Below are 24,806 nucleotides of genomic sequence, written 5' to 3' on the forward strand. Positions count from 1 at the left end.
CCAGAATGATAATGATGTGCACACCTTTTTTATATTTATCAACTTTTTTCAAGATTTTGTGTCATAATCTTTTTTTTTGTGATGTACAAGCACTTCCTTTAAGCTCCTAAGACCCAAACTCTTTCATGGCATGCATTTTGAATTTCTCTTTGCTATTTGGGCTGATTGGGACCTGATGAATGTAAAAGAAAGAATTATGTGATTTTTTTTTTTTAGCCTGATTTTTGTTTTTGAGGAAAATGAGATCCACATATGAGGACATTTAAATTTCGATAGAACAGTTGCAGTATCACGGCCTCGTAAGTGGACATCTGGCCCTTGTAGAGCAAAATTAAGTATTTTGAATGGTAAATGGCCTGTATTTGTATAATTCAATTCAATTTTATTTATATAGCGCCAAATCACAACAAAAGTCTCCTCAAGGCGCTTTACTCAGTCCCTAAGGACCCCAAAGCGCTTTACACATTCAGTCATCCACCCATTCACACACACGTTCACACACTGGTGATGGCAAGCTACATTGTAGCCACAGCTGCCCTGGGGCGCACTGATAGAGGCGAGGCTGCCGGACACTGGTGCCACCGGACCCTAGACAACCCAAAATGTGATGTCCACATATGTGGACACCAGGTCCTAGGAAGTTAAAACTGTTTAAACATCACAGAAAAGGGAAAAGTGGAAAAAATATGGATTCTTTTTTTGTGTGTGTGTAAAGAATCGTCTATATATGGTATATCCTGGGTCATGAAGCCAGAGTTTTGAGTTTCTGTGGAATTTGAATCTTTGATTATTATTCTATGTTCTGTTTGGTTCTTAGTTTATTATTTACTTAATTGTCCCGTCCTGTTCATTTATATGTTGAGGTTTCTGATCTGGGAGAAGCAAATAAAAAGAATTGCTTTGTTTCAGCAACTCTTGATGAAGTTTCTTGACCAAATAACTGCAAATAAAATGTCCTTTTGCAAGGGAAGAAGTCGTAAGGAAGTCTGTTTGCAGCATTTCTGTTCCAGCCATCACAGATAAATAAATTCAGTGGTGATCAAGAAATGGAACTGGAAGCACAAAAGTGGTTAAGCTCCAAACCAGAACACAAATAACATTTACCAGCATCCACAGTGTCCTCTGAACCAGCACATTACAAACACTAAACGAAAAGCAAACTGTCAGAAACTTTGTTCCAAAGATTTTAGTGCTTTAAAATGGTTTTTATGACAAGTTTGTGTTTTTCTGAAAATGTGTACAATTAAAATTTTATAACAGTCATGATAGTTTTATTACTGTTAGTTTTGATTATGTACAGTGCTTAGGAACTTTATCAGACCAAGTGTTTTTAAATCTGCCAAAAGAAAATCTGTTTAAAAGAAGAAAACTGTTTGGTAGGCAAATAAACAGAATTCACATTTTTATACCAAAATTTGAGCCATCACTCACCGTACACCGTCATCATTTTTGTATAAGTAGATGGGTTCTTTGGCCAACTGAATGACCATGAACCTAAAAGTATTTCATGTATTTATTTGTAAACATTGTTTTGTCTTTGCTGCTGTTGTGTCATTTTTCCTTTCACATAATTTGCGTGAAGACATCCTGTAAACGGAACGCAGTGGTGATGTCAGGAGGATTGGTTATCCACAGGAACACCACACACTTGACCATCAGTTGATCAAAAGGAAGAAGACGTTCAATGAACACAAAGGTGTCCCAAAGACTCACAGGATTTATCTGTACAGTGAACTTGAGATGACCACCAACACTGGCATACACATTCACAGTGTGTATCAGTGTTGTTGTAGTGTGAAGATGTGGTTCAAGGGTCAATATTTACCAATAAACTTAAACAATAAGTTTTAATCAAAGAATCATGTTGTCATAAAACCTTGAGGCAGAGATATTTGTAAGGAGAAAGGATTTCTTCATGTTTTGAGGAAGTGCTGAAGACTGAAGTGACACAACTTCAACTTTATGAATGACGCTGATTGATTTTATTACTTTGATATGATGTTGCATTTATTAATGATGGCTGCTGCTCCTGTCTCTTCCATCAGGTGAAGAATGCTGCTCATGCTCGTCCGGCAGGTCCTGCTTCTCCGGTCGCATCTCCAGCCGCTCCTGCTCCTCCTTCAGTTCCTGTTGCTCCTGTGGGGACAGGAAAAACGCGTGGGAGCAGCGCCCTCTCGCATATGCGCGAAAGGGCGCTGCTCCCACGCCATCACATAAAATCCAGGCCCGTCCTCGCACGGGAACAAAATTACCCACTCTGAGCCCTTCCTGCACGCGTGCAAGAGCGCGCCACGCCCACGCCACCACGCAATCCAGTCCACCTCTCAGACACGCACCACATTACACCACTCCGAGCTCCTCGTGCACGCGCGCGAGAGTGCGCCACAACCAGCCACCACTCAATCCGGGCCACCTCTCGCACGCGCACTGAGGAAAGATCCATAACCTGGTCCGGGAGGGGGGATTCAGGAGGTTCAACGCTGGAACGTTGAACCTCACACTCTGAGCTACTCCTGCACGTGCGCAAGAGGGCGCCACACCCAGCCCACTCCTCAATCCGGGCCACCTCTTGCACGCGCACAAGATTACGCCACTCGGAGCTCGTCCTGCAAATGGGCGAGAGGGGGCCACACCCAGCCCACTCCTCAATCCGGGCCACCTCTCACAAACCCACTGAGGAACGATCCATAACCTGGTCCGGGAGGGGGGGGAGGAGGTTCAACGTTCCAGCGTTGAACCTCATACTCCGAGCTCCTCCTGCACGCGCGCAAGAGAGTGCCACACTGGCCCATCTCTAGCACACGCAACAAGATCACGCCACTCCAAGCCCCTCCTACACGCGCGCGAGAGGGGGCCACACCCAGCCCACCACTCAATCCGGGCCACCTCTCGCACGCGCAGCAGATTACAACTCCGAGCTGCTCCTGCACGCGCACAGGATCACACCACTCCCACGCCACAAAAACACTCCGGTCCCCTCCACACTGTGTTTAGAAAAGTTTAACATTAACGTGGACACTGCATGTCCCCTTAACATTTCCACTTTAGCAAATGTCACTTGCTGAGCGGTCCTTACTGCACTCTTCAAAAGGTTTCAATCTATTAATAATATGACAACATTCATTTGAACAAATTACATTCTAATTAAAATAATCGACCTGGTTTATGGCACAAATCTCACTTTTTTTCAGGAAAGAGAAGCATTAAACTGTCAGTGTGGGTTTTCACTGATGGATGACACAAATTCAAGTGTGCTTTTAATTATGAAATAAAATTAAAACACACACACACACACACACACACACACACACACACACACACACACACACACACACACACACAGTTTCTGCAGCCAAACAACAAAAGATAACAGATCCTAAGAAACAAACATTTTCATTCCTCTTTGTTAGATTTTAGCAGTTACTCAGAGGCTAGCAGTAGGCAGGAAAATGAAAACAAACATGGTTTGTGTAAGAACGGGCTGTAAGATAGTACTTGCTTTGTCATATGACACTAAAGGGATTACAGAATGTGAGCACCCAAGTACAAATGCCTCTATCTACTAAGCCAAACTTATTTACTTCAGTAAAATTATTAATAATCCAGTAAGATAATACACGCAATGCAAAAGTTGTATTTTGTAACCGTTGTGTAAAAACCTGTACAAGTCCCTACTGTGTTTAGAAAAGTTTAACATTAACGTGGACACTGCATGTCCCCTTAAAATTTCCACTTTAGCAATTGTCACTTGCCGAGCGGTCCTTACCTGAGAAAATGATCATTTTTTCCTTTTCTCTTCTCTCTTTTTCTCCACTGTAGTCCACAGCAACGTGTATGTAAATCCTGCAAGCACCTTTCAAAATGTTTCATTCTATTAATGTTGCGATGACAACATTCATTTGAACAAAAAGCATTCTAAAGGCGTCTGACACATTTGCTAAGCTCCACCCCCGGTTGATGTTGAGAAGCAATAATCAACCTGGTTTCTAGATTTCAAAATGTCATGTTCTTGTCATCTAAAGCTAAAGCCTACTATTGTCACAAGGGGGCGCTCTGATGCAGTTTTGCGTTACAACGTCCTTATGTCTCGTGCGCGGAAGCATTGTTTTTTTTTTCACTTTTAAAAACTTTATTTAGAACAAAGACAATGACAATCTCAAACAAACAGTGAATCATTGAATCTTTCACAACAGTATATCACACCTCCTTTTTTTCTTAATCAGAGGATTATTGCAGCATTGTAGTTGGTATGTCACAGTCAAACTAACAATAATTGTAACTAAGTATATAAAAAAGTAAAAATAAGTAAATAAGTAAATAAATTAGAAAAAGATTAAAGAGCAAAAATAAAGGAGATAAGGGGGAGCATGAAAATCATTAAAAGTGAGGTCTTATAAATAAGACATATAGCTTAAATAAGGGGCAAAGAGAGAAACGTTCTTCTAAAGATTTATGCAATTTAATTGCCCGGGGCTTATTTATTAGCTTCAGAGATTTACGCAACAGGGAAAGTTCATTTTTAAGAGCAAGCCATGAAGGGGGGGATTTGGCATATCAGCATTTATGAATGTAATATTTTGTTGTAATAATGAGATCGTTTACTAAGAACTCAATATTTTTGTCCTTGAGGATTACTCCTATTTGAATATTCTGAAAAGACCAAAAACCAACATTTGTAGACCAGGACGATATTAAGTCACGGAGAGATTTCCACACATTTTGGATAGTTACACACTCATAAAACATGTGCTGTGTTGTTTCCAAAGTTGTTTTACAAATATAACAATTGTCTGACACAAATTTAAATCTTTCTTTCATGAATTCATTAGAGGGGTCGATGATCTTTGTAGTTTTAAAATGAACTTTTTTAAATTTGGGGGGTTGGGAATTTTAAATATTTAGTTCTGATCAAAGAAATCTCAGATTTGTTATAATATTTAAGAATGAGTGAGTATTTTGTCCTGCTTGAATATAAGGTGTTAACCAAATACTTCCTCAAAAACTGATTATTGCATTTTTCATTAACAAGGTCTGGACCACCTAATTTAATTTTACGTAAATCTGGAGTTGGTATATTTTGCGTTGATAAAAACTATCGGGATATTCTGTGAAACGTTTTTGTTGAGCTCAATGGAGCAACTCGTGCTATGTTTCTCATCAAACCTGTTTAATTCAGGTATATTTCTGTTTTCAACCATTATATGTGTGACAGACCAAATTTGTTTTGTCATTCATTCTTCCACAAACACAGATTTCCCCCCGATTCAATATCACCCTGTTATTCCACAGTGGAACTTTGTGGGGACTAAAGTTATGTTTGAACATTAATTTCCAGTTTAACAAAACTTGTTGATGAACTTTGGAGAGTTTTATGAGAATTTGATATCCCCAACTTTGTTGAAAATAAGAGATGGTATCAAGAACCAGATCTCATCATCATTGTTTAGCCAATTAATCTTTAACATTCCCTTCATTATTTCAAAATCACTTGCTTTTAAACCCCCCTCTTCATAGTCTTTTATAAAGTCCCTGCTTCTGATATAGTGATGTTTATTTTTCCATATGAAAAAAAATGAATCTTATTGATTTCTTTTAATATCCCTGGTGGGATGGCTAGGGAACAAGCTGGACAGATTAATCTGGACAAAGATTCAACCTTGGTTAACATTATCCTGCCGAACAACATGAAATCTCTCTGTAGCCAATTGTTTAAAGTTTTTTTTGCATTTGTCAATTGTATTCTGAATATTCTTTTCTTCACTGTCAGCCATGCATTTAGTTATCCAAATTCCAAGATATTTGATTTCATTTTTGACAGGTATATCATACAAGGAGGAGTGAGAATAATTATGGATACTCATGAGTTCACATTTGTCCAGGTTCAGGTGTAGGCCAGAAGCATCAGAGAAAATCTTTATGGTATCTAAGGCCAATGGAATTTGTTGGATTTTTGAATTTGGCAGTCAGTTTGCATGCTTATTCTTAGTGTGGTTAACTAATTGGAATTTCAAATATGCAGTCTACTGATTTAATATAAAATTAAATATTTGGCTGAATTGTTTTATTTCCACACCCTTTCCCCACCCACTCACACTAACTTGCATTAACATCTGTTTAACTTACTAGTATCAAATCACATCTTAGGTGTGATTTCATAGCAGAATTAACACCGTCACTCTCCGTCAATGGTTTGATCGGAATGTTTCCGGATTTTTTTTTTCTTCTCGTTTTTTGTTCTCTTTTTTCCCCCTCTTGTTTTTATGCTGCTCACCCTTGTCCTTGGTTTCTTTCTTTCTTTTTTCGTTCTTTCACTGCTTCGATCACCTGCTTCCACACTCATCCACAAACAACATCCTTTATTTGGACACATACGCACAGCACGATCACGCACAGCCATGCGCTCAACGGCAGCACATTTACATCAGACAGCACACACAGTGTATAGGATACACACACTTAAACCAAGCGTACTCATATTAGTAAATATGCACACACATAGTCAGACTCAGGGAGCATCTCACCACACATTTTTTCTCTCTCCCCCTCTTTTTATTTACGAACAAGTGATGTATTCTCTCCACCTGTCTAAGCGACACACACAGCGCACACCCCTAGTTATACACAGACATCTATGGGTGCACTAAGATTCGTTACATGGAATGTAAATGGAGCTGGCTCCAGAGAAAAGAGGTTAAAAATATTTAACCAACTCAAAAAACTACAGGCAGATGTTGTCCTTTTACAAGAGACCCACAGACCTCTTAGAGGTTCGAATGAACTTAAAACACCTGAGTTTCCTAATGTGTTCTCAGCTTGTTATAATTCTAGACAAAGGGGAGTAGCAATTTTAATCCATAAAAAAATTAATTTCACAGTACTCGATACAGTTATAGATCCAGAGGGCAGATTCTTAATCATTAAACTATCTATACTTGATAAAAAGCTATGTATTGTAAGTGTATATGGTCCAAATGTTGATGATCCCTCATTCTTTCACGGTTTTTTCAGTGCACTCTCTGAACACTTAGATGGCACACTTGTTCTTGGAGGCGACCTCAACCTTGGACTAAATGAAGAAATGGATAGGCTCAATACAGCAGGAACTCAGCGTAATTGGCAGTCCATAAATATAATCAAACAGTATATGAGCGACTTTGGGCTTTGCGATGCATGGCGCTCCCTTCATCCCACCAGTAAGGAATATACTTTTTTCTCACATGTCCATCACTCCTACTCTCGTCTGGATTATTTTTTGGTCAGCAGCTCACTGCTGAGGGACATTTCAGACACTGAGATTCACCCTATAGCTGTCAGCGATCATGCTCCTGTATCTTTAACACTAATGCACAAGAATAATACTACGCCTAGTAAAAACTGGAGATTTAATACATCACTGCTTAAAGATGAAGACTTTATTAAATATTTTAAAAAAGAGTGGACTTCATATTTAGACTTTAATGACACTCCCGGAACATCAGCTTCTGTTCTATGGGAAGCAGGGAAAGCTGTGATGAGAGGTAAAATAATTTCTTTCTCATCACATAAAAAGAAAAAAGAAAACAAAAATATCCAGGAATTAGAAAAAACCATCAAATCACTAGAAGAAGCCTATGCGTCCGACCAAGATCAGGAAACATTGAACAAAATACGCAAAACAAAACTAGAATTAAATGAGATAATTGATAAAAAAACAAAATTCTTAGTACAAAGACTACGCTTACAAAATTATGAACATGGTAATAAATCCGGTCAATTTCTAGCAAACCAGCTAAAAATAAATAAAGAAAAAACAACTCTATGTGCTGTTCAAGACTCATCTGGGAATACAGTATATGACCCGAAACAAATAACAACATCTTCAGGGATTTCTATAAAACGTTGTATTCACCACAAATAAACCCATCTAAAAAGGAAATTGATCAGTTTTTAGACAACATAACTCTCCCAAAATTATTAGACTCTCAAGCAATGGCATTGGATTCGCCACTGACATCAGGTGAACTCCAGGAAGCCCTGATAAGTATGCCCAATAATAAGGCTCCAGGTCCAGACGGCTTTCCTGCAGAATTCTACAAAGAATTCTGGACGATTTTAGCCCCAATTTTTTACAGAACGCTGTTGGAAATCAAAGAAATCGCTGTGCCATTGAGAGCATCCTCACTGGATGCATCACCACCTGGTACGGCAACAGCACCGCTCACAACCGCAAAGCTCTCCAGAGAGTAGTGCGGTGTGCTGAACGGATAATTGGAGGTGAGCTTCCCTCCCTCCAAGACATCTACAGGAAGCGGTGCCTGAGGAAAGCGGGGAGGATCATCAAGGACTCCAGTCACCCCAGCCATAAACTGTTCAGACTACTTCCATCAGGAAGGAGGTTCTGCAGCATCCGGTCCCGTACCAGCAGACTGAGAGACAGCTTTTTCCATCAGGCCATCAGACTGCTGAACACTTCATAGACACCTCACCCTCACTACTGGAACTTCAACATTATGCACTCCATACTGTATATAAATACCACTGTTCTGCACATACCAACCTCTGTATATTTTATATATCTTATTTTATTGTTTACTTTATTTCATTTGTAAAACATGTATATACATACTATATACACACTCAAACACACACACGTAGAAAAACATATTTAGTATACACATTCAGTAATGTATATACCTTTACATATTGTACATATATTTATTACTTTTTAGATTAGCCATTTTTATATTTTGCTTGTTTTACGTTATTGTATTTTGCACAACTCTGTTGCTTGTGAAGCTCGCACACAAGAATTTCACTCACATGTACTGTACCAGTGTACCTGCACATGTGATGTGACAATAAAAGTGATTTGATTTGATTTGATTGATTTGAAAATGGCAGACTCCCATCAAATATGAATTCTGCAAACATTAATCTCCTGCTAAAACCAGGCAAAGACCCTGTATATCCCTCAAGCTATCGTCCAATATCCCTTATAAATGTAGACCTTAAAATAATCTGCAAAGCTCTCTCGAAGAGACTAGAGAAAATAACCCCCCTCTTAATTCATCCTGACCAAACTGGTTTCATAAAAGGTAGGCACTCATCAACAAATACACGTAGATTACTTAATTTGATAGACTACTCATACAGTAAAAACCTTGAAACTACAATATTTTCTTTAGATGCAGAAAAAGCGTTTGACAGAGTTAACTGGAAATTTCTATTTGCAACTTTACACAAATTTGGTTTTGGATCTTCTTTCATCAGCTGGTTAAAAATATTATATAATTCCCCAACAGCTTGTGTCAGAACAAATGACCAGACATCCTCCAGCTTCTGTCTCCTGAGGGGCACCAGGCAGGGATGCCCACTCTCCCCTTCACTGTTTGCAATTTTTATTGAACCACTAGCAGCAGCAATTAGACAGAATTCAGTAATTAAGGGCATAAAATGCAAGAACGTGGAACATAAAATCAGCCTTTATGCGGATGATGTGTTACTCTTTCTCCAAAATTCACAAACCAATATCTCTGGGGTGATTGAATTGATAAACTCTTTTGCAAGAATATCAGATTACTCAATTAACTGGTCAAAATCTACAGTCCTTCCGATTAATTGCTCCTTCCATAATTCCTCTTCTACTCCACTGCAATCGGGAAATATAAAATATTTAGGTATTAATGTTTCTCCCAAGCTTGCAGATCTAACTAAATTAAACTATATCCCACTTTTAAAGAAAGTAGAAGGCGATCTGGCTAGGTGGAAATGTCTACCCATATCACTCATGGGAAGGGTTGCCGCTATAAAAATGATGGTCTTACCAAAAATAAATTATTTATTCTCAATGATCCCAACTAAACCGCCACAAGATTGGTTCAGATCTCTAGATTCATATATGTCCAAATTCCTTTGGAAAAATAAGCCCCCACGTATAAGCTTAAAAACACTACAAAAGACCAAGGATAAAGGAGGATTAGAACTACCTAACTTTCAGCACTACTTCTTAGCCAACAGGCTCCAATTTATCTCAGGATGGCTAAAACATACCCTCTTAGATGAACCTTGGCTAGATGTAGAACAAGCACTTTGCAATAATCTAGAGATTTCAGATCTACCATTTATCAGCTCAAACATTCAACGACATGAATGCTTCAAAAGCGTCAACATTAGCTCCTCTCTGACAGCATGGTGGGAGTTTCTGAAGTTGACAGAGTCTTCATTAATCCCATGCAAACGTACACCTATCTGGAACAACCCTGACATATTACAAAACAATAATATGATAAACTTTTCAGATTGGAGTGGTAAAGGAATCAAATATTTAGAACATATACTAGAAGGAACAGAATTTATTTCATTTGACAGACTAGTTACACAATATGGGATCAACAAGAAAAGATTTTTAGAATATCAACAAATTAAATCCATAGTAAAAAAGAAATTTAAACCGGGTCAAGTTGAACTACAAACACCACCAAGTGTGGTTCAATTTCTTACTCTTAAAACCCCCAAATTACTATCCAAAATATACAGAATGCTTTCTAAAATAGATGAATCAATATCACTTCCTATTGCAAAATGGGAAGCGGATTTATCAGTTAACTTAGACCAAAACTTCTGGTCTCAGATTTGCTTAAAAACCTTTCATCTAATTAGAAATCCCAGTCTTCAATTAATTCAATACAAAATACTACATAGAGTGCACTATACAGGTCATCGGATGTTCAAGATGGGCTTTACGTCTACCAACAACTGCTCACACTGCCAAACCAATTCACCGGACAATTATATCCACGCTCTTTGGTTCTGTCCACCAGTTCAGAAGTTTTGGCGTGAGATATGTGAAGACTTATCGAAGTGTCTGAAATGTAACATTCCAACTTCTCCTTTAGTGTGTTTGTTGGGCAGCTTAGATAATGTCACTTCAGAAAAGAATATAGCCCACATGGTTTTCACTGCCCTATGCATAGCCAAGAAAACAGTCCTCATGAACTGGAAAAATAAAAATAATCTTAATTCTAACCAGTATAGAAATTATCTATTAGATTACATTAGTCTTGATACAGCCTCTGCCACCACATCAGATCAATTGCTCTGGGCTCCTTTGATCAGCTCCATCACCTAGTGGGGGTGGGGGGTCATAGTTTGGTCCCACCTTCACTGTTGTGATTGGTGTGGGGGTAGGGACAGGCTTAGGGCGTCGGGGGGTTCCCCAGGAGCATCTTCCTTGGGGGGCTCAACCCGGGGTAGCGGTCATGGCCAATTAAGGGCTCTGTTGGCTCTTAGGTGACGGTTTCCTCGTGGCTGCGTGCAGCGGGGCTAGGGGAGGGTCTGTGCTGACGGACGTGGGTTACTGACCTGGTAGCCTGGCTGCCCCTGGGTGGGTCCGGGACGGGCGTGAGGTTCTGGGGGCGCTCCGTCTCTGGGCTGGGGCCCTGGCCGGGCCTCGGGGGCTCGGGTCCTGGTTGGTGTGTTGCTGGGGTTGTGGGCGGGTGGGTATATGGGGGCCCAGTCCTGGCGCAGGGCGCCGCCAGTGCATCGAGCCACCTGGGGGACTCTTCAACTGGTGGGGGAGGTTGTCACATCTTGCAGGAGCTTTCCCCTCCTCAGGAATTCTCTCTGCAGGAGGGGGAGATATAGGAGAGGTGGAGGAAGATCTCAGCCTGGGCGTCTATTGTCTTGTGTAGTCTGGAAGATGAGTGGATGATGGGGTGGGTGCAGTTTTCTCTGTAGTGGGGTCGGGTGGGCTGTCCCGGGCTCTGTGGGGCCGGGCGGCGCTGCTGCACTGGGCCCTGGTCCGGATGGGCCTGGGCCCCCTTTCCCTGGCGGGTTGCAGAGCATGGGGGTGCCTACTGGGGTCAGCGGGGGAGCTGGCCCCAGGGAGGGGTCACTTGCCCCTCCCTTTCTTCCCTCCCCACCTCCAGCTGCCTCCCTCTTCCCGCTCCACCACAATCACCCACACATGCAGGGCCTTGGGGTAGGGGTGTGTCACCAGGGTGCAGAGGAGGCATCCCCCCCCCTCTGTCCCCCTCTGGCTGCCTCTGCCTCAATTTTATCTCACAACTTAGACATTCACATTACTCACACTCTCATAACACATACATATAGGATCTTGGGGGTGGGCTCACAACACGGACTCCAAATTACCATCAGGGTGTACACCTCACCCCTGGCGCCGTTGCCCACCTCTCAATTTTAAATACACGTAGACATTGAGGGCTATCAGGAGGGGCTATGCGCTTACCTGCTGCTCTCTGGCAGGTAGCTCCATGCCCTCCCGGGTTTTAATTGCACCTTAGAACACATATACATCAACACTACATATGAGCGGGTAGAGGGAGGTTTGGAGTCTTCTCACACCCCTGGTCTCTGCGGCCTGCTGGAGCGGGGGGGCTAGGAGGAGGAGTTGGCCGTCCGACCGGGGTCTGGTGTGTGGGGCCTCCCTGCTGCTGCGGAGTCGGGGCAGTCTGCTTCTCCCCACTGCAGGGAAAAGGGTAACACCACCTGGGTCTGGGTGCAGTTTCCCCCTCCAGGGGCAAGGGTACCTAGACCCGGTTCTTAGAGTACGCTTGGGAAGTGTGATTGTGTGTACAGCGTCTCTTTATGTCTGTCTCCACGTTGGTTGAGTGTGGAGTAATTGCCTATGAGAGCATGAGGGTGGGAATGGATGTTTGTATTTGAGTGTGCCTGTATGTCTGTGTCTATATGTCAGGTTGGGTATCAGACGCCACCTCTCTGGGGACATCTCAGGCCCTCCAAGGTTTGGAGGCCTATCTCCCCCCACCACTTCCCCTGCCGGTGGCAGACGCCCTCAGACATCGATGCGTTGGTGGTTCTTTGTGTCCGGGGGTGGGCGTCCGGGTACACACCGGCTCACTCCTTGGTGGCTGCTTATCGGGGCCTGGAACCTGGGGCTCGCTCAGGCCACTTCGGGGGTGGGGTGCCCTCGGCCTCTCGGCCTGGGGCTCGGTCACTCAGGCACAGCTGGCTGCCGGCGGAGCTCACGGGCACGTCACTGCAACCCCCCCTGGCTTCTGCTCCGCGGCTGCTGAGTGATCCCTCATCTGGGACTCTCCTCAGCTCTTTCTGGGACAGTGGCGCGGCTGCCCCTCTGTTGGTCTTCCTTGGTCTCTTGTGTTCTGGGGGCCTCTGGATGTCTGGAGTTTTGATCTCCTCCATACCTGCTTCATGCCCTGGAGGATGGGACTGTGGCCCCCCACACCCTCTAGCAGATCATTACATTAAGGAACCTTTTAAATACAAGCACGCTCATGCTCACAGGTGTACACACAGGTGATCACACACACAAACTACACCCTTTTTGGCTCCTACCTCAAAGCACACTGTGCGCTGTCGATCTTACGTGCTGCACAATAATGTTTAATATTAAGTATTTAGTGTTATATTCCCATATATCATTGTGATGTTGTTTATTCTATTACTCTCGTTTTCTTCTGCTTGTTTTCTTTTTTCTTTCTCAACAGGTGATCCAGGTGATCGATATATGTATTTTTTGTCTGCTTATTTTGTTGGTTTTTGTTTTTTGCCCCTTATCCCCGTCCCTCTTCTCCGCTGTTTTTTTTTTGTTTTGTTTTGTTTTTTCCCCCCTCTTTCTTTCTCCCTTTTCTTTTCCCCTGTCCCGTATCTAGCAAGTAAAAAAAATAATAAAATAAAATAAAATAAACAATAAAAGGTAAATCAAATGGACCATTACGGCAAGGCTGGGATGGTCCATTTGGTAAAGTAAATCCGTTGGGCATCTTTCTTCGCCTTTAGACAATAATTCTGATGGCAAAAGAACCAAACGGGACAGGTTTAAAAAAAAAAAAAGATTGGGGAAATGAAACACTCTGTGCTGCCCAGTAAGAAAGAGGCAGACAGAGTGACCTCAGAAGGTGTTCAGATCTTCACATCTTTAATAGAGTTTGCAAAGAGCAGCATGAAAGAGCTGATCAAGACAATCGAAGAGCAGCAGAGAAACAGGCTGAAGGCCTCATGAAGGAGCTAAAGCAGGAGATTTCTGAGCTTATGCAGAGAAGCTCTGAGGTGGAGCAGCTCACATGGCCTGAAGACATCCTTCACCTCATCCACAGTTTATCTTCAGTGAAAGCTGCTCCCCCCACCAAAGACTGGACAAACATCAGTGTCCATCTACCATCATACACATGGATGGTGGTGAGAATTATAAATCAGGTGGAGAGGAATCTCAGAAGTGAGATAAGGAAAGTGACTGAGGCTGAGCTGAAGAGGGGGTTACACAGTTAAGTTGATATTTAACCCTGATTTTGTCCCTGATTCAGTTCATCCCAGACCCCCCCAGTCTGCGAATGATAATTGTAAATGTGTTTTGTCAAACCAGGGTTTCTCTTCTCAAAGATTTTACTTTGAGGTTAATGTTAAAACCCATCGTACATGGACAGTAGGAGTGGCCAGATATGTGAGCAACCTAAAGAGAGAAAGCACCAAACTGAGCCCTGAAAATGGTTACTGGACTATTTGCTCGGGGCGATGGTGATCAGTTGATCCATCTGTGAATTTAAGAACTGAGAAGGTGGGAGTGTTAATAGTGAATGATGAAGTTCTGATCAGTTTTTATGACATCCATGGTGTAGCTCTTATTCACTCATTAATTGGCTGCTCTTTCACTGAGAAACTATGTTCTCCAGTTCCTACCGAAATAATGGAGTTCAAATCCACACCGGTAAATGTTTGATATCATAGATAAGTGTCCTAAAAGGTGTTCTAAAATAAATCTACATAAATAAGGGGGAAAAAGAGTTTTTGCTATTTGAATTGTTTTATTTTACACCCGTAAACCTCCCAACAACTGCCACAGGTTTGTATTAAGATGAACATTTTTGATGATGACATTTTGTGATTTACACTGTTGAGAAACTATGAAAATGTTTTAATACAATCTAAAATAGAAAACTTTCATTTTGGAGGCAGTTTCTCTGACAAAGATATAATTTATACACCATAAAATATAAACTATAAATATAATAAATGTGGGGTAGTAGAGGAGGGAAAGGTTAATCCACTTAAGACTTGCATGTGTATATCTGGGTTGCTTTTTTTAAAATATTATATACTATAAATCTAAGCTTCAATAAAGTGATTTTTTAAGTGTTTTGTGTGTTAATTTAACTCAATCATCTCACACCTTCTACAATGATTTCAGCAGGTGGTTTAAAGAGCTAAATGTCTCCACCTAGTGGAGTTTATCCCACACTGATAAATGTGCCCCTGCCTTTACATCTCTGACACTTTGTTATTTGTCTCATAGAAGCAACTTGTGCAAAAGTTGTAAACCTCTGTTTCCTCTCTGTGACGCCACATTTCTGCTGATGTGTTGATTCAGATATTAAAACAACGATGCAGAAATGCTCATGTTAAACGAATTCACACTTAATTTTCCATGTCGGTTGCGATTGTGTGCCTTTAGCATCATCTTTCTGTGATGTTACATTCTTTGTTGGTCTGCTTGTTACAGCTGCAGTGGACATTTCCTCCTAGTTTTTTGTGAGCATGGGGGACTGTGCAAAATTTACAGTGAACATATGGCAATTTGCAGACCAGATTAAAATTCGCAAAGGCTTCGATTTTGTCATTTCCTTTTAGAGGGAGATGAGCTGAAATTGCTTGTTTCGGATAAGGCATGAACTGAGTGGCTGTAAATCAAATAAAACTTCTCCCCACTCCTAAATCCTGTCCTGTCTGGCAGCTTTTGCAATCAAAATTAGGATCTGTTGAACCAAATACATTTTGCTTTTCCAAGATGAGCTCTATAAATTGCATATAGGCTTCTCTTGTTTCTATTATCTTTATTTATTCAGTTCTTCAAAACCTTCACCAATTTAATGTCTGTGACGTAGATTTACAAAACAAGCACCCTGGATGTTATTTGTTAACGTTTATTTACCCTTCGCAAACTGTGACGTGTAATAGATGCGACCCGGAAGCGTTTTCGGTTTGGACCCATACTGCGCTTGCGCAATGACAGGAGTCCTTGGCTGCTCGGCCTGCTGTAGGTTACGGAGCCAGTGAGGGTACACCGACAAAATGCAGAGCTGGACACAGTTATACCGCTCCCTGGCCACGGTAAGCATTCATATTATTTTCGCGATAACCAGTATGCGAAACCCGGATGTGTCGTAAACTGTCCTGCGTGCTGCAGATCTAGAGGATAGGGGAAATGTTAGACCTGCGGCCCGCACCTGGCTAGCTACTCGGCTAACAGCGGAAGGCGAATCAGACTGTGCTGGAAAAGACATGCAATTTGGAGTTGTTGTGGTTATCGATGTCTAAACACGTTGCTTGATTTTCAGTTGATGTGTTTCCTATTCATATACCTTTTTCCTTTTAATTCGGCATGAGTTAGACTAACAACCTTCACCACATTTAAACTAAATCACGACTTTTCTGGTTAAATATTGCCGCAGTATTTTGAAGTAAAACCTGCAATGAAAAGAAGCGTGATATTTGTATTCTGCTAATATTAAAGGGGCTTAAATCACACAAAGCTAGAAGAAAAGCATCTAGGTTCTATGACTTTACAGTTGACATTTCCCACTCTGGTGTCATGTTAGCTCGCTTAGCTGTTTAGCAGCGGTTGCCTAACTCATAATTTATGTCGTAAGCTCAGCTGTTGTCTCACAGCTTCACGGCGAGCATCAGATTATTCCGAATTGTTTCGGGGCTTTTAGAAGCTTTGTGACTCTATAACACTTAAATAGTAGTTATTTGCTAACTTGGTAGTCTGCTAGAGGGGAAAGTTTCAGAGTTGCTAGTGGACAGGCTGAGGGTGTCCTTGCTTAGAGCTGGCACTGCAACAGCAAACCAGCTGAATGTGGTACAATTCCATGAGAACAAATGCATGAGTCTAAATATTAAACTAAATATGACAATTCAAATTTTAGTTTAATAGTTGAGTTTGCTCCTTCGTGACTCACTAGGCTTCAGTATCTGAGTATGCAGCTTTAAAAGGAAATAGTAGTGACGTAAATAGAAATTATTAAGCAGCAGATTACGGAAGTGAGAGAAGCCACTGAAGACAGATACTTTTGGTTTGCAAAGTTGGCTTGTGATGCACTATAACATTGTTTTTGTGTTGCATTGCCTAGTTGTATTGTGCGTGCGTATTTTCTAACTGTGCATTTCGTTTGCTTCACAGCGGAGCCACCACCTGCCCTGCAAAGTGCACGGAGCTGCAGCGCTCTCTGTTCGGACCTACGCTGACAAAGCAGCAAGTACGATTGTGCTGTAAATCTTATCATAGGGTTTTATTTATGGCACAGTGTTTACTGAACTTTAGCCACATGTTTGTGCGGTTTGATCTCTGATGTTTGTATCAAAGTTGTCTCATAATTCAGACTTGCAGAGAGTCTCGGGTGCTGGATTTGGGTGGGGATAGGACTTCATGGACTATGTAAAGAGGGGTGGTAGAGAGCTTGCATTAAAATGTTCATTTACATACACCAGACTTTAATCATGTAGTTTTGCTCTGGTGGCGTAAAGTCATGCTAAAAGCTGCTGTGTTGCCTCTCTGCAGTTGATGCAGACGTCACAGTGGTGGGCTCCGGTCCAGGAGGCTATGTCGCTGCAATCAAAGCTGCACAGCTCGGCTTCAAGGTAACCCACCTGCCCGACAGATATCCTGCTGTCTAAACAGATCCCACAGATGGTCACAAGTGGAAGTTTTTGGTGAATAATGTATCCCCCGTCTCTACATTTGTTATTTTTTGACAGACAGTGTGTGTCGAGAAAAATCTCACACTCGGCGGGACTTGTCTCAATGTCGGCTGCATCCCCTCAAAGGTAACAAACTGCTTTTAATCTCCACAAATTCACAGGTTTGTTTGTAAGAGGTTTGATCAGTATGATCGTTTTACAGAGGAAGGAGAGATACCAAGGATGTTTTTATCTTGGGTTTGGTTTCTCTTTCAGAACTTGTACACCTTTAGTATAAAAGTAATCCAGTGATGGTTTTCTATCCATAGATATATTATAAAGGGTAAATGCTTCCATGGAACACATTTGAGTAGTAGAGCCAAAAATTTTGCCAGAAAGAACAGCAGCACATACTGGTAGCATCTTTTTATTGTCTTGATGAATTCAAAAATAAGCCAATACTTTTGGATTTAGCCAAGCAGAGTGGGAAAAACATTTTCCACTTCATAATAAGGACTAAATTTCACAGAGAGAGGAAAGCAGAACAAACTTCACCTAAAAATAACTTTTCAGTTTGGTGATAAGCACTGAACGTAAGATTGATTAAACTATATTGAATCCGTAAAATGATGTAAACGTGTATAAAGTCATTCCTCCAGCTGAATAAGCTGCTGTTTTGTTTCTGCAGGCTCTGCTGAACAACTCCTACTTGTACCACTTGGCTCATGGGAAGGACTTTGAAAGCAGAGGCATCGAAAGTAAGAATCACCATCAGGCTTTAAAGGGACGTTTTGTACATTTTGTGTAGCTCACTGATCCTTAAAGGGGGCTCATTTCCAGTTACGTGTTATAATTTTGAGCTCTAGTAGAGCTTTGCATGATTCAAAGTTCAAAATAATCCTTCTTTATGTCATAGAGGTTTTTGTGCTGCCTCTCAGTTAATCCTGTCAGAAACAAGCTGTGTTAGCTCCCCTCGCTTTAAGCCAACCAACCCTCTTATGAATGGATGCCCCTCATAAAAAAAGGTTTGACCAGCAGTACATGCTCTGTGTGCCTGAAATGACTATAATAGAGAAATCCATTGTCTTTAAACCTTTCAAGTAGATTTTTTTTGGCCAAGATTACACTGAAGGTCATTGTTTGCAGCATTAGCCATATTTAATATAAGCATATACGTTATTATAACACTTGTGTCTGTATTCCTTAGTATTGGATGCTGATGGCACAGAACGTGTGTTTTCGACAATACACTTTAATTGAATGTAACTTGTTTTTCCATTGGTTTCTTAGTTTGACATTTGTGACCGCATTGACAATAAAGTCTTTGTCTTTCAGTTTCAGGCATCTCGTTGAACCTGGAGAAGATGATGGCTCAGAAGAGTGGGGCGGTCAAAGCGTTGACTGGAGGAATTGCACATTTATTCAAGCAGAACAAAGTCAGCCTCTCTGCTTTAGTGCTGGTTTACACAGATGTAACATCTGAACCACTTTTAACAGTGTCTGTGGTGTGACATCACTCCCACAGGTTACCCACGTTAATGGTTTTGGAAGGTTAACCGGGAAGAACCAAGTGACCGCCACAACAGCTGATGGTACCGAGCAGGTCATCAACACCAAGAACATCCTCATTGCCACAGGCTCAGAGGTCACGCCCTTTCCAGGCATCCAGGTATGAGAATTTGTGACCTGTTCATACTTCATTTCACTAGTTGCAGGTTTTTTGCTTGTCGTATTCACCAAAGGAGGTGGAGGAGGCGAGGAAGGGACATGAAGAGAGGAGTCAGTGCTGGAGATGTCTAACAAAAGGCGTCCTCGTCTCAAGAGCCTTATCATATCTCACACATGTCACCCTCCTTTCACCCCTCCATAAAAACTCACATGCACTTGATTTTTAAAGGATAATTCTGGGTTGATTTTTAAAAGAAGTGTGTTCAAATATGTTTGTTTAGATTGATGAAGAGACCATCGTGTCGTCGACAGGAGCTCTTTCCCTGAAGAAAGTACCAGAGGAGCTGATTGTGATCGGAGCTGGAGTCATCGGGGTGGAGCTGGTCAGCATCACTACAGACTGATTCACCCACAAACACATGATTATGTCGACTACATCGGCAACATTTCCTGCCTCAGCTCTGCTTCTTTAGAAAGGCGAGTTGCACTTGTCAGACGTGTGTTTGTCCTGCCATCCTGCAGGGGTCAGTGTGGCAGCGTCTGGGTGCCAAGGTCACAGCGGTGGAGTTCCTGGGCCACGTGGGTGGTATGGGCATCGACATGGAGATCTCCAAGAACTTCCAGCGCATCCTGCAGAAGCAGGGCCTCAAGTTCAAGCTCGGCACCAAAGTCATGGGAGCAACCAAGAGGCCCGATGGCAAGATCGATGTGGCGTGAGTGGAAAAACCAGACTCAGACTTTCAGGACTCTCTTTGATGCATTTTCTTTTGGGCTGTGTTTTACCCAGGTGCTATTTAAACTCATGAAATTTGAAATATGGCTGGGGAGCTTTGTCATGTAACCACATGGGTATTATGTGTGTTTCAGAGTGGAGGCGGCAGCTGGAGGGAAGAGCGAGACTCTGACATGTGACGTGCTGCTGGTCTGCATCGGCAGACGACCTTTCACCCAGAACCTGGGCCTAGACACTGTCGGCATCGAGCTGGACAACAGGGGTCGCATCCCCGTCAACAACCGCTTCCAGACCAAAGTCCCCAGGTACCACCGAGCTCATGCTGCCGAATTTAAGCTAAAATGATGTGATCGAATCTCTGAAAGTAGACTTACCAATTTGGTGCATCCTCACCAGTTTACCCCTGCTAAAATTTTGTGTCCAATTTAAAAAATATTAAAATCTCTAAAAATAGTAAGCACAAATAGATTAGTGTAAAAATGTCAGTAGTGTTAGTAACAGGAGAAATAAAGTAACAAGTCTGTTACAAAAAGACCTTTGATCGCATCACTGGGATGCTCTGTTGCTCTGTAAGAGAACCTCTCTATGTGTTTATGTAGCTGCTGAAGTCAGTAAATGACCCAGACCAAAAAAATTAAATTATATGTATCGCTCCTTGCAAAAGACAGCTCAGTGACATTTGTTCCCTCTTTGCTTCTTCCTCTCCTCATTTAGCATTTATGCAATCGGTGACGTGGTCGCCGGGCCGATGTTGGCCCACAAGGCCGAGGACGAGGGCATCATCTGCGTGGAGGGCATGGCGGGCGGCGCTGTGCACATCGACTATAACTGTGTCCCTTCCGTCATCTACACGCACCCCGAGGTGGCCTGGGTGGGCAAGAGCGAGGAGCAGCTCAAAGAGGAGGTGAGAGTTGGGAAGGTGTTTGCTTCCAGCACGATGCATAGCCAGCTCTCTGGGTGCAGCGTTGTTCTTCTAGGGGCAACTGAAGGAAATGTCACTAAACCATCGTAGCAGAGGTCATGCACAAAGTAGCCATGCAGCATAAAGTGCTTTAAATGTAAATATGTGTCTCTGTTAAAACTAAGCTGCTTCAGACATTGACATCAGCCACCTGGTGGTGATATTTCCCAACATTTCAATCCAGATCCAAGCCAAAAGAAAGGTTTCATCCTGGTTGTTTGTGCTTATTTATAATGTACAAGTGACAAACACAAACGTGACAGCCTCGAAGCATCCCATAAGTTGGGAAAAGTGTGTGAAAAGCGCAACATTTAAAACTAATATTTCTGTGTCATTTCACTTCAGTCTGAATCCTCCTCTCTTCTCCTCTACAGGGTGTCCCGTTTAAAGTTGGCAAATTCCCCTTTGCAGCCAACAGCCGAGCCAAAACCAACGCCGACACCGACGGCCTGGTGAAGATCCTCAGCCACAAGGAGACCGACAGGATGCTGGGAGCTCACATCCTTGGATCTGTAAGAACGTCGTCCTAAACACAGACGAAGTACTGCCAGACTCAGTCCTGCTTTGAATACAAAGCTGATAAATCAGTGAAAACAGTCTTGAGTTCATCAGCCTCCTTTGGACCCGCGTTAGCCTTAAATGTAAAAACACCTGTGTGGGTGGACCGGGTGTTAATGGGCTCAGACTGTCTTTGTAGAGGATCATCTACCCAATCAAATAGACATTGAGCCACGTGGGAGGATGATGATGATGGGAATCGAGTGTTTACAGCTTTGGAGTGTTTATGTAGAATATCAGCATCCTATGAAAATGGCAGTTAACGGTTTTTGTGTCTGTCTCATTACTGCATCTGTCCTAATAAACACTAACCCCAGACAGACGCATGCGAGTGTTGTAAAACCATCAGGCTGGCTCTCGATGAACACACTTCCCCGTTAATGACCTTTAACTGTGTCAGAAACGAGACATCCATGTTTGTACAGCTCAGATTAGACTTACAGTAACTCTGAGGCGACAATAAAGCAGATATTTGTCAGTGCAAAGATCCGAGGAGTGCAGGTGGACTGACTGACATTCATGGTGACCCTGTTCCATGGAGTGTCCGGATCTCTGTTAACATCTCTGTTGGTCCTTTATGAGACCAGAAACTTCTTAGTGGAACACAGCTTTCCTTAACCTCCTAAGACCCGAACTCTTCCACTACATGCTTTTTTAATTTCTCATTGATATTTGGACATATTGGGGCCCGATGAATGTAAAAACAAAGAATTACCAGATTTTTTTTTTTTTGCCTTATTTTTGTTTTTAAGAAAAATGAGAGCCACATATGAGGATATTCGTTTAAAATTTTGATAGAACAGTAGCAGTATAATGTCCTCGTAAGTGGATATCAGGCCGTTGTAGAGCAAAATTCAGTATTTTGGTCTAAATAACCCAAAATGTGATATCCACATATGTGGATGCCAGGTCCTAGGAGGTTAAAGCTCTCAGTTACATGCACAATTACGTTTTTGTTTCATGTTTCTGAATGTGTCTCAAACTCCCCCCTTAAATTTGCTGGACAGTCTTAGACAGAAGATTGGTGCAGTGAACCCACGTGTAAAGAAAATGGACATGATCAGGAACAAGGGACTGTTTTTTTTTCTCAGGCAGTCATTTCTTTTCCATCACAGGGATAAGTGCCTGAATTAAGTGGCCAAGTTTGCTACTGTGTTTGTCTTGCTGCGCATGTGATTGTAATTATCTGAGAAGTAAAATTGCTTGCTGGAAAGTTAATTGTTGTAACAGACCATGTGAAGCTGTTGCTGTTTACAGACCTGCTAAACCAGACACTGCTGTGTGTTTCTCTGCAGGGCGCAGGAGAGATGATCAACGAAGCTGCTTTGGCCATGGAGTACGGCGCCTCCTGCGAGGACGTCGCCAGAGTCTGCCACGCCCATCCGGTGCGTTGTCTTCATCACACGCGACACAGCATAGTGCACATGCACAGTTCTTAGTTTATCTTGTAGTAAAGATATGAGAAATTCCACAACACGTGATAAGTCCTGTTGCACCGTGACCTCTCTTTCAAACGCCTTTTTGCTTCGTCCTCCTCCTGCAGACGGTGTCGGAGGCGTTCAGAGAAGCCAACTTGGCCGCCTCCTTCGGCAAAGCCATCAACTTCTGAGCCGCCAGCCGCTGTCGCACCTTCAGCGGACATGACAGTGGAGAAACAGAAAAGCTGCGTGTCTGCTTCAAAAACCTTCTGACTTCGACCCACCTGGGATCCTCGGTGTTCATCCAGACTGTACCAGTTTAGCTCTAACGTTATTTAAATGTTCAATAAAATGATAAACGGGTGGTTTGGTGGGTAAATAAACACTGACCGCTGTCAGGCTTTTTGTTTTCCACACGTAGTTTAAAAGATCTCAGCAGAGCATTATGCACTCATTTGCAGGTCAGAGAGAGATATGAATATTATTTTGGCTGTTTTGTTTGTGCAAGCAGACGGGGATGTCTCTGTTGTTTTACAGCATGGAGGAATTTAACAAATCTGATGGGTAATCAGAGCAGGAAACTGGAGCTGCTCGAAGATTCACATCTGCATGTTTTCAATTTTAAGATGGATTTCTGGCTCATCTCAAATCGGTGACATCATAGCCGGTGTGGTGGTTGTTAAGTTTATCTTTCTTTCATGTTCGCTCCGACTGATGTCACAGATTTGTGCAGAAAAAGATGTGTGATGAGAATGAATGTAGCTCAGCTGCTGCTTCCTGTGTAACTAAAGTACTGAAGGACTCTTTTAGGTCAACATCAGCTCACATTTGGAGGGGAGCTGTTGATAGTTGCCGGGTGACTGTTTCCTACTCAGATTACTCTGCTGTGATTCGTTCTGGCCTGTATCTCACCATCTCAACCAATAAAGGCAGTTAAATCAGACACTGCTGTGTAGCTTCATGTGCCGACATTATTTTTGAAGTAACTTTCAGTGCAGATAGCAGCACACTGGATGATGTAGATGGGCAGTGTGAAACTAAATGGGGGGGGGGATAAAATTGAAACTTTATGTAGTGCATTTGGAAACTGATCTGCAACAGGACCATGAAGTTAAACTGATGCCTTCATGTTAGTGGTGTGTGTAATGTTAAAGCATCAGACTGAGTCCAATAGGAATGCTTATAGATGTTAGCTAAAATATTCAACATATGTCATACTAAGTTGTTCTGCTTTTGTTAAGTTATGCAGTGCTGTGACAAAGTCTTGAGCCACCCTTCGTTTCTTTATATTTCCCCTCCTTTGATTTTTAAAGCGGTCTTGAGGCCTAAACTATCACGGGCAGATTAGCAACATCTGAAAATCATGTCCTTACAAAAGAATTCCAGCAGCTCTGAGAGATGCATCTGGCCCTTCAGCTGATGCATCTAGCCTCATCAGAAATTACATCAGTGGCTGTCAAGGCGTTTTTAAAGAAGTGTGATGGGGCGCACAGGCTGAGGTATGCCAAAATACACATGAACCCGACTGAAAATCAGTGGCAGAAGATCTGATGGAGTGATGGATCCAAATCATCGGAGGACAGAGAGTCTACAGTCATCTGTAAAAGATGATGAAGGTGCTGTTATGGTTTGGGACAGCATTTCAGCCAGTGATGTAAATGGACTGATTCTGATATAGTGCTTTTCTACTCTCCCGTAGTACTCAAAGCACTCTATGCTACATTCACCCTATCATTTTTTTTAATAAACTGAGTGCTTCCTAACTATATTCATACTCCGATGGATGAAACTTGGGATTATTATATTGCCCAAGGAT

General features: G+C 42.2%; 1 protein-coding gene across 1 annotated transcript; it reads left to right on the plus strand.

The window, feature by feature from the left end:
• The first annotated feature begins 15,953 nt into the window (after positions 1-15,953).
• dldh (dihydrolipoamide dehydrogenase) lies at positions 15,954-23,933 on the plus strand. Its single transcript, XM_063477586.2, has 14 exons — positions 15,954-16,083; positions 17,156-17,231; positions 17,534-17,613; positions 17,731-17,799; positions 18,341-18,410; positions 18,988-19,088; positions 19,178-19,321; positions 19,602-19,703; positions 19,843-20,033; positions 20,188-20,358; positions 20,768-20,957; positions 21,389-21,526; positions 22,868-22,957; positions 23,116-23,933. The coding sequence occupies exons 1-14, from the start codon at positions 16,045-16,047 to the stop codon at positions 23,179-23,181; spliced, it is 1,527 nt and encodes a 508-aa protein (XP_063333656.1). The 5' UTR covers positions 15,954-16,044; the 3' UTR covers positions 23,182-23,933.
• Positions 23,934-24,806: the final 873 nt, after the last annotated feature.

The sequence above is a fragment of the Pelmatolapia mariae genome, linkage group LG7, assembly GCF_036321145.2.
Source record: "Pelmatolapia mariae isolate MD_Pm_ZW linkage group LG7, Pm_UMD_F_2, whole genome shotgun sequence".
Taxonomy (NCBI): Eukaryota; Metazoa; Chordata; class Actinopteri; order Cichliformes; family Cichlidae; genus Pelmatolapia; species Pelmatolapia mariae.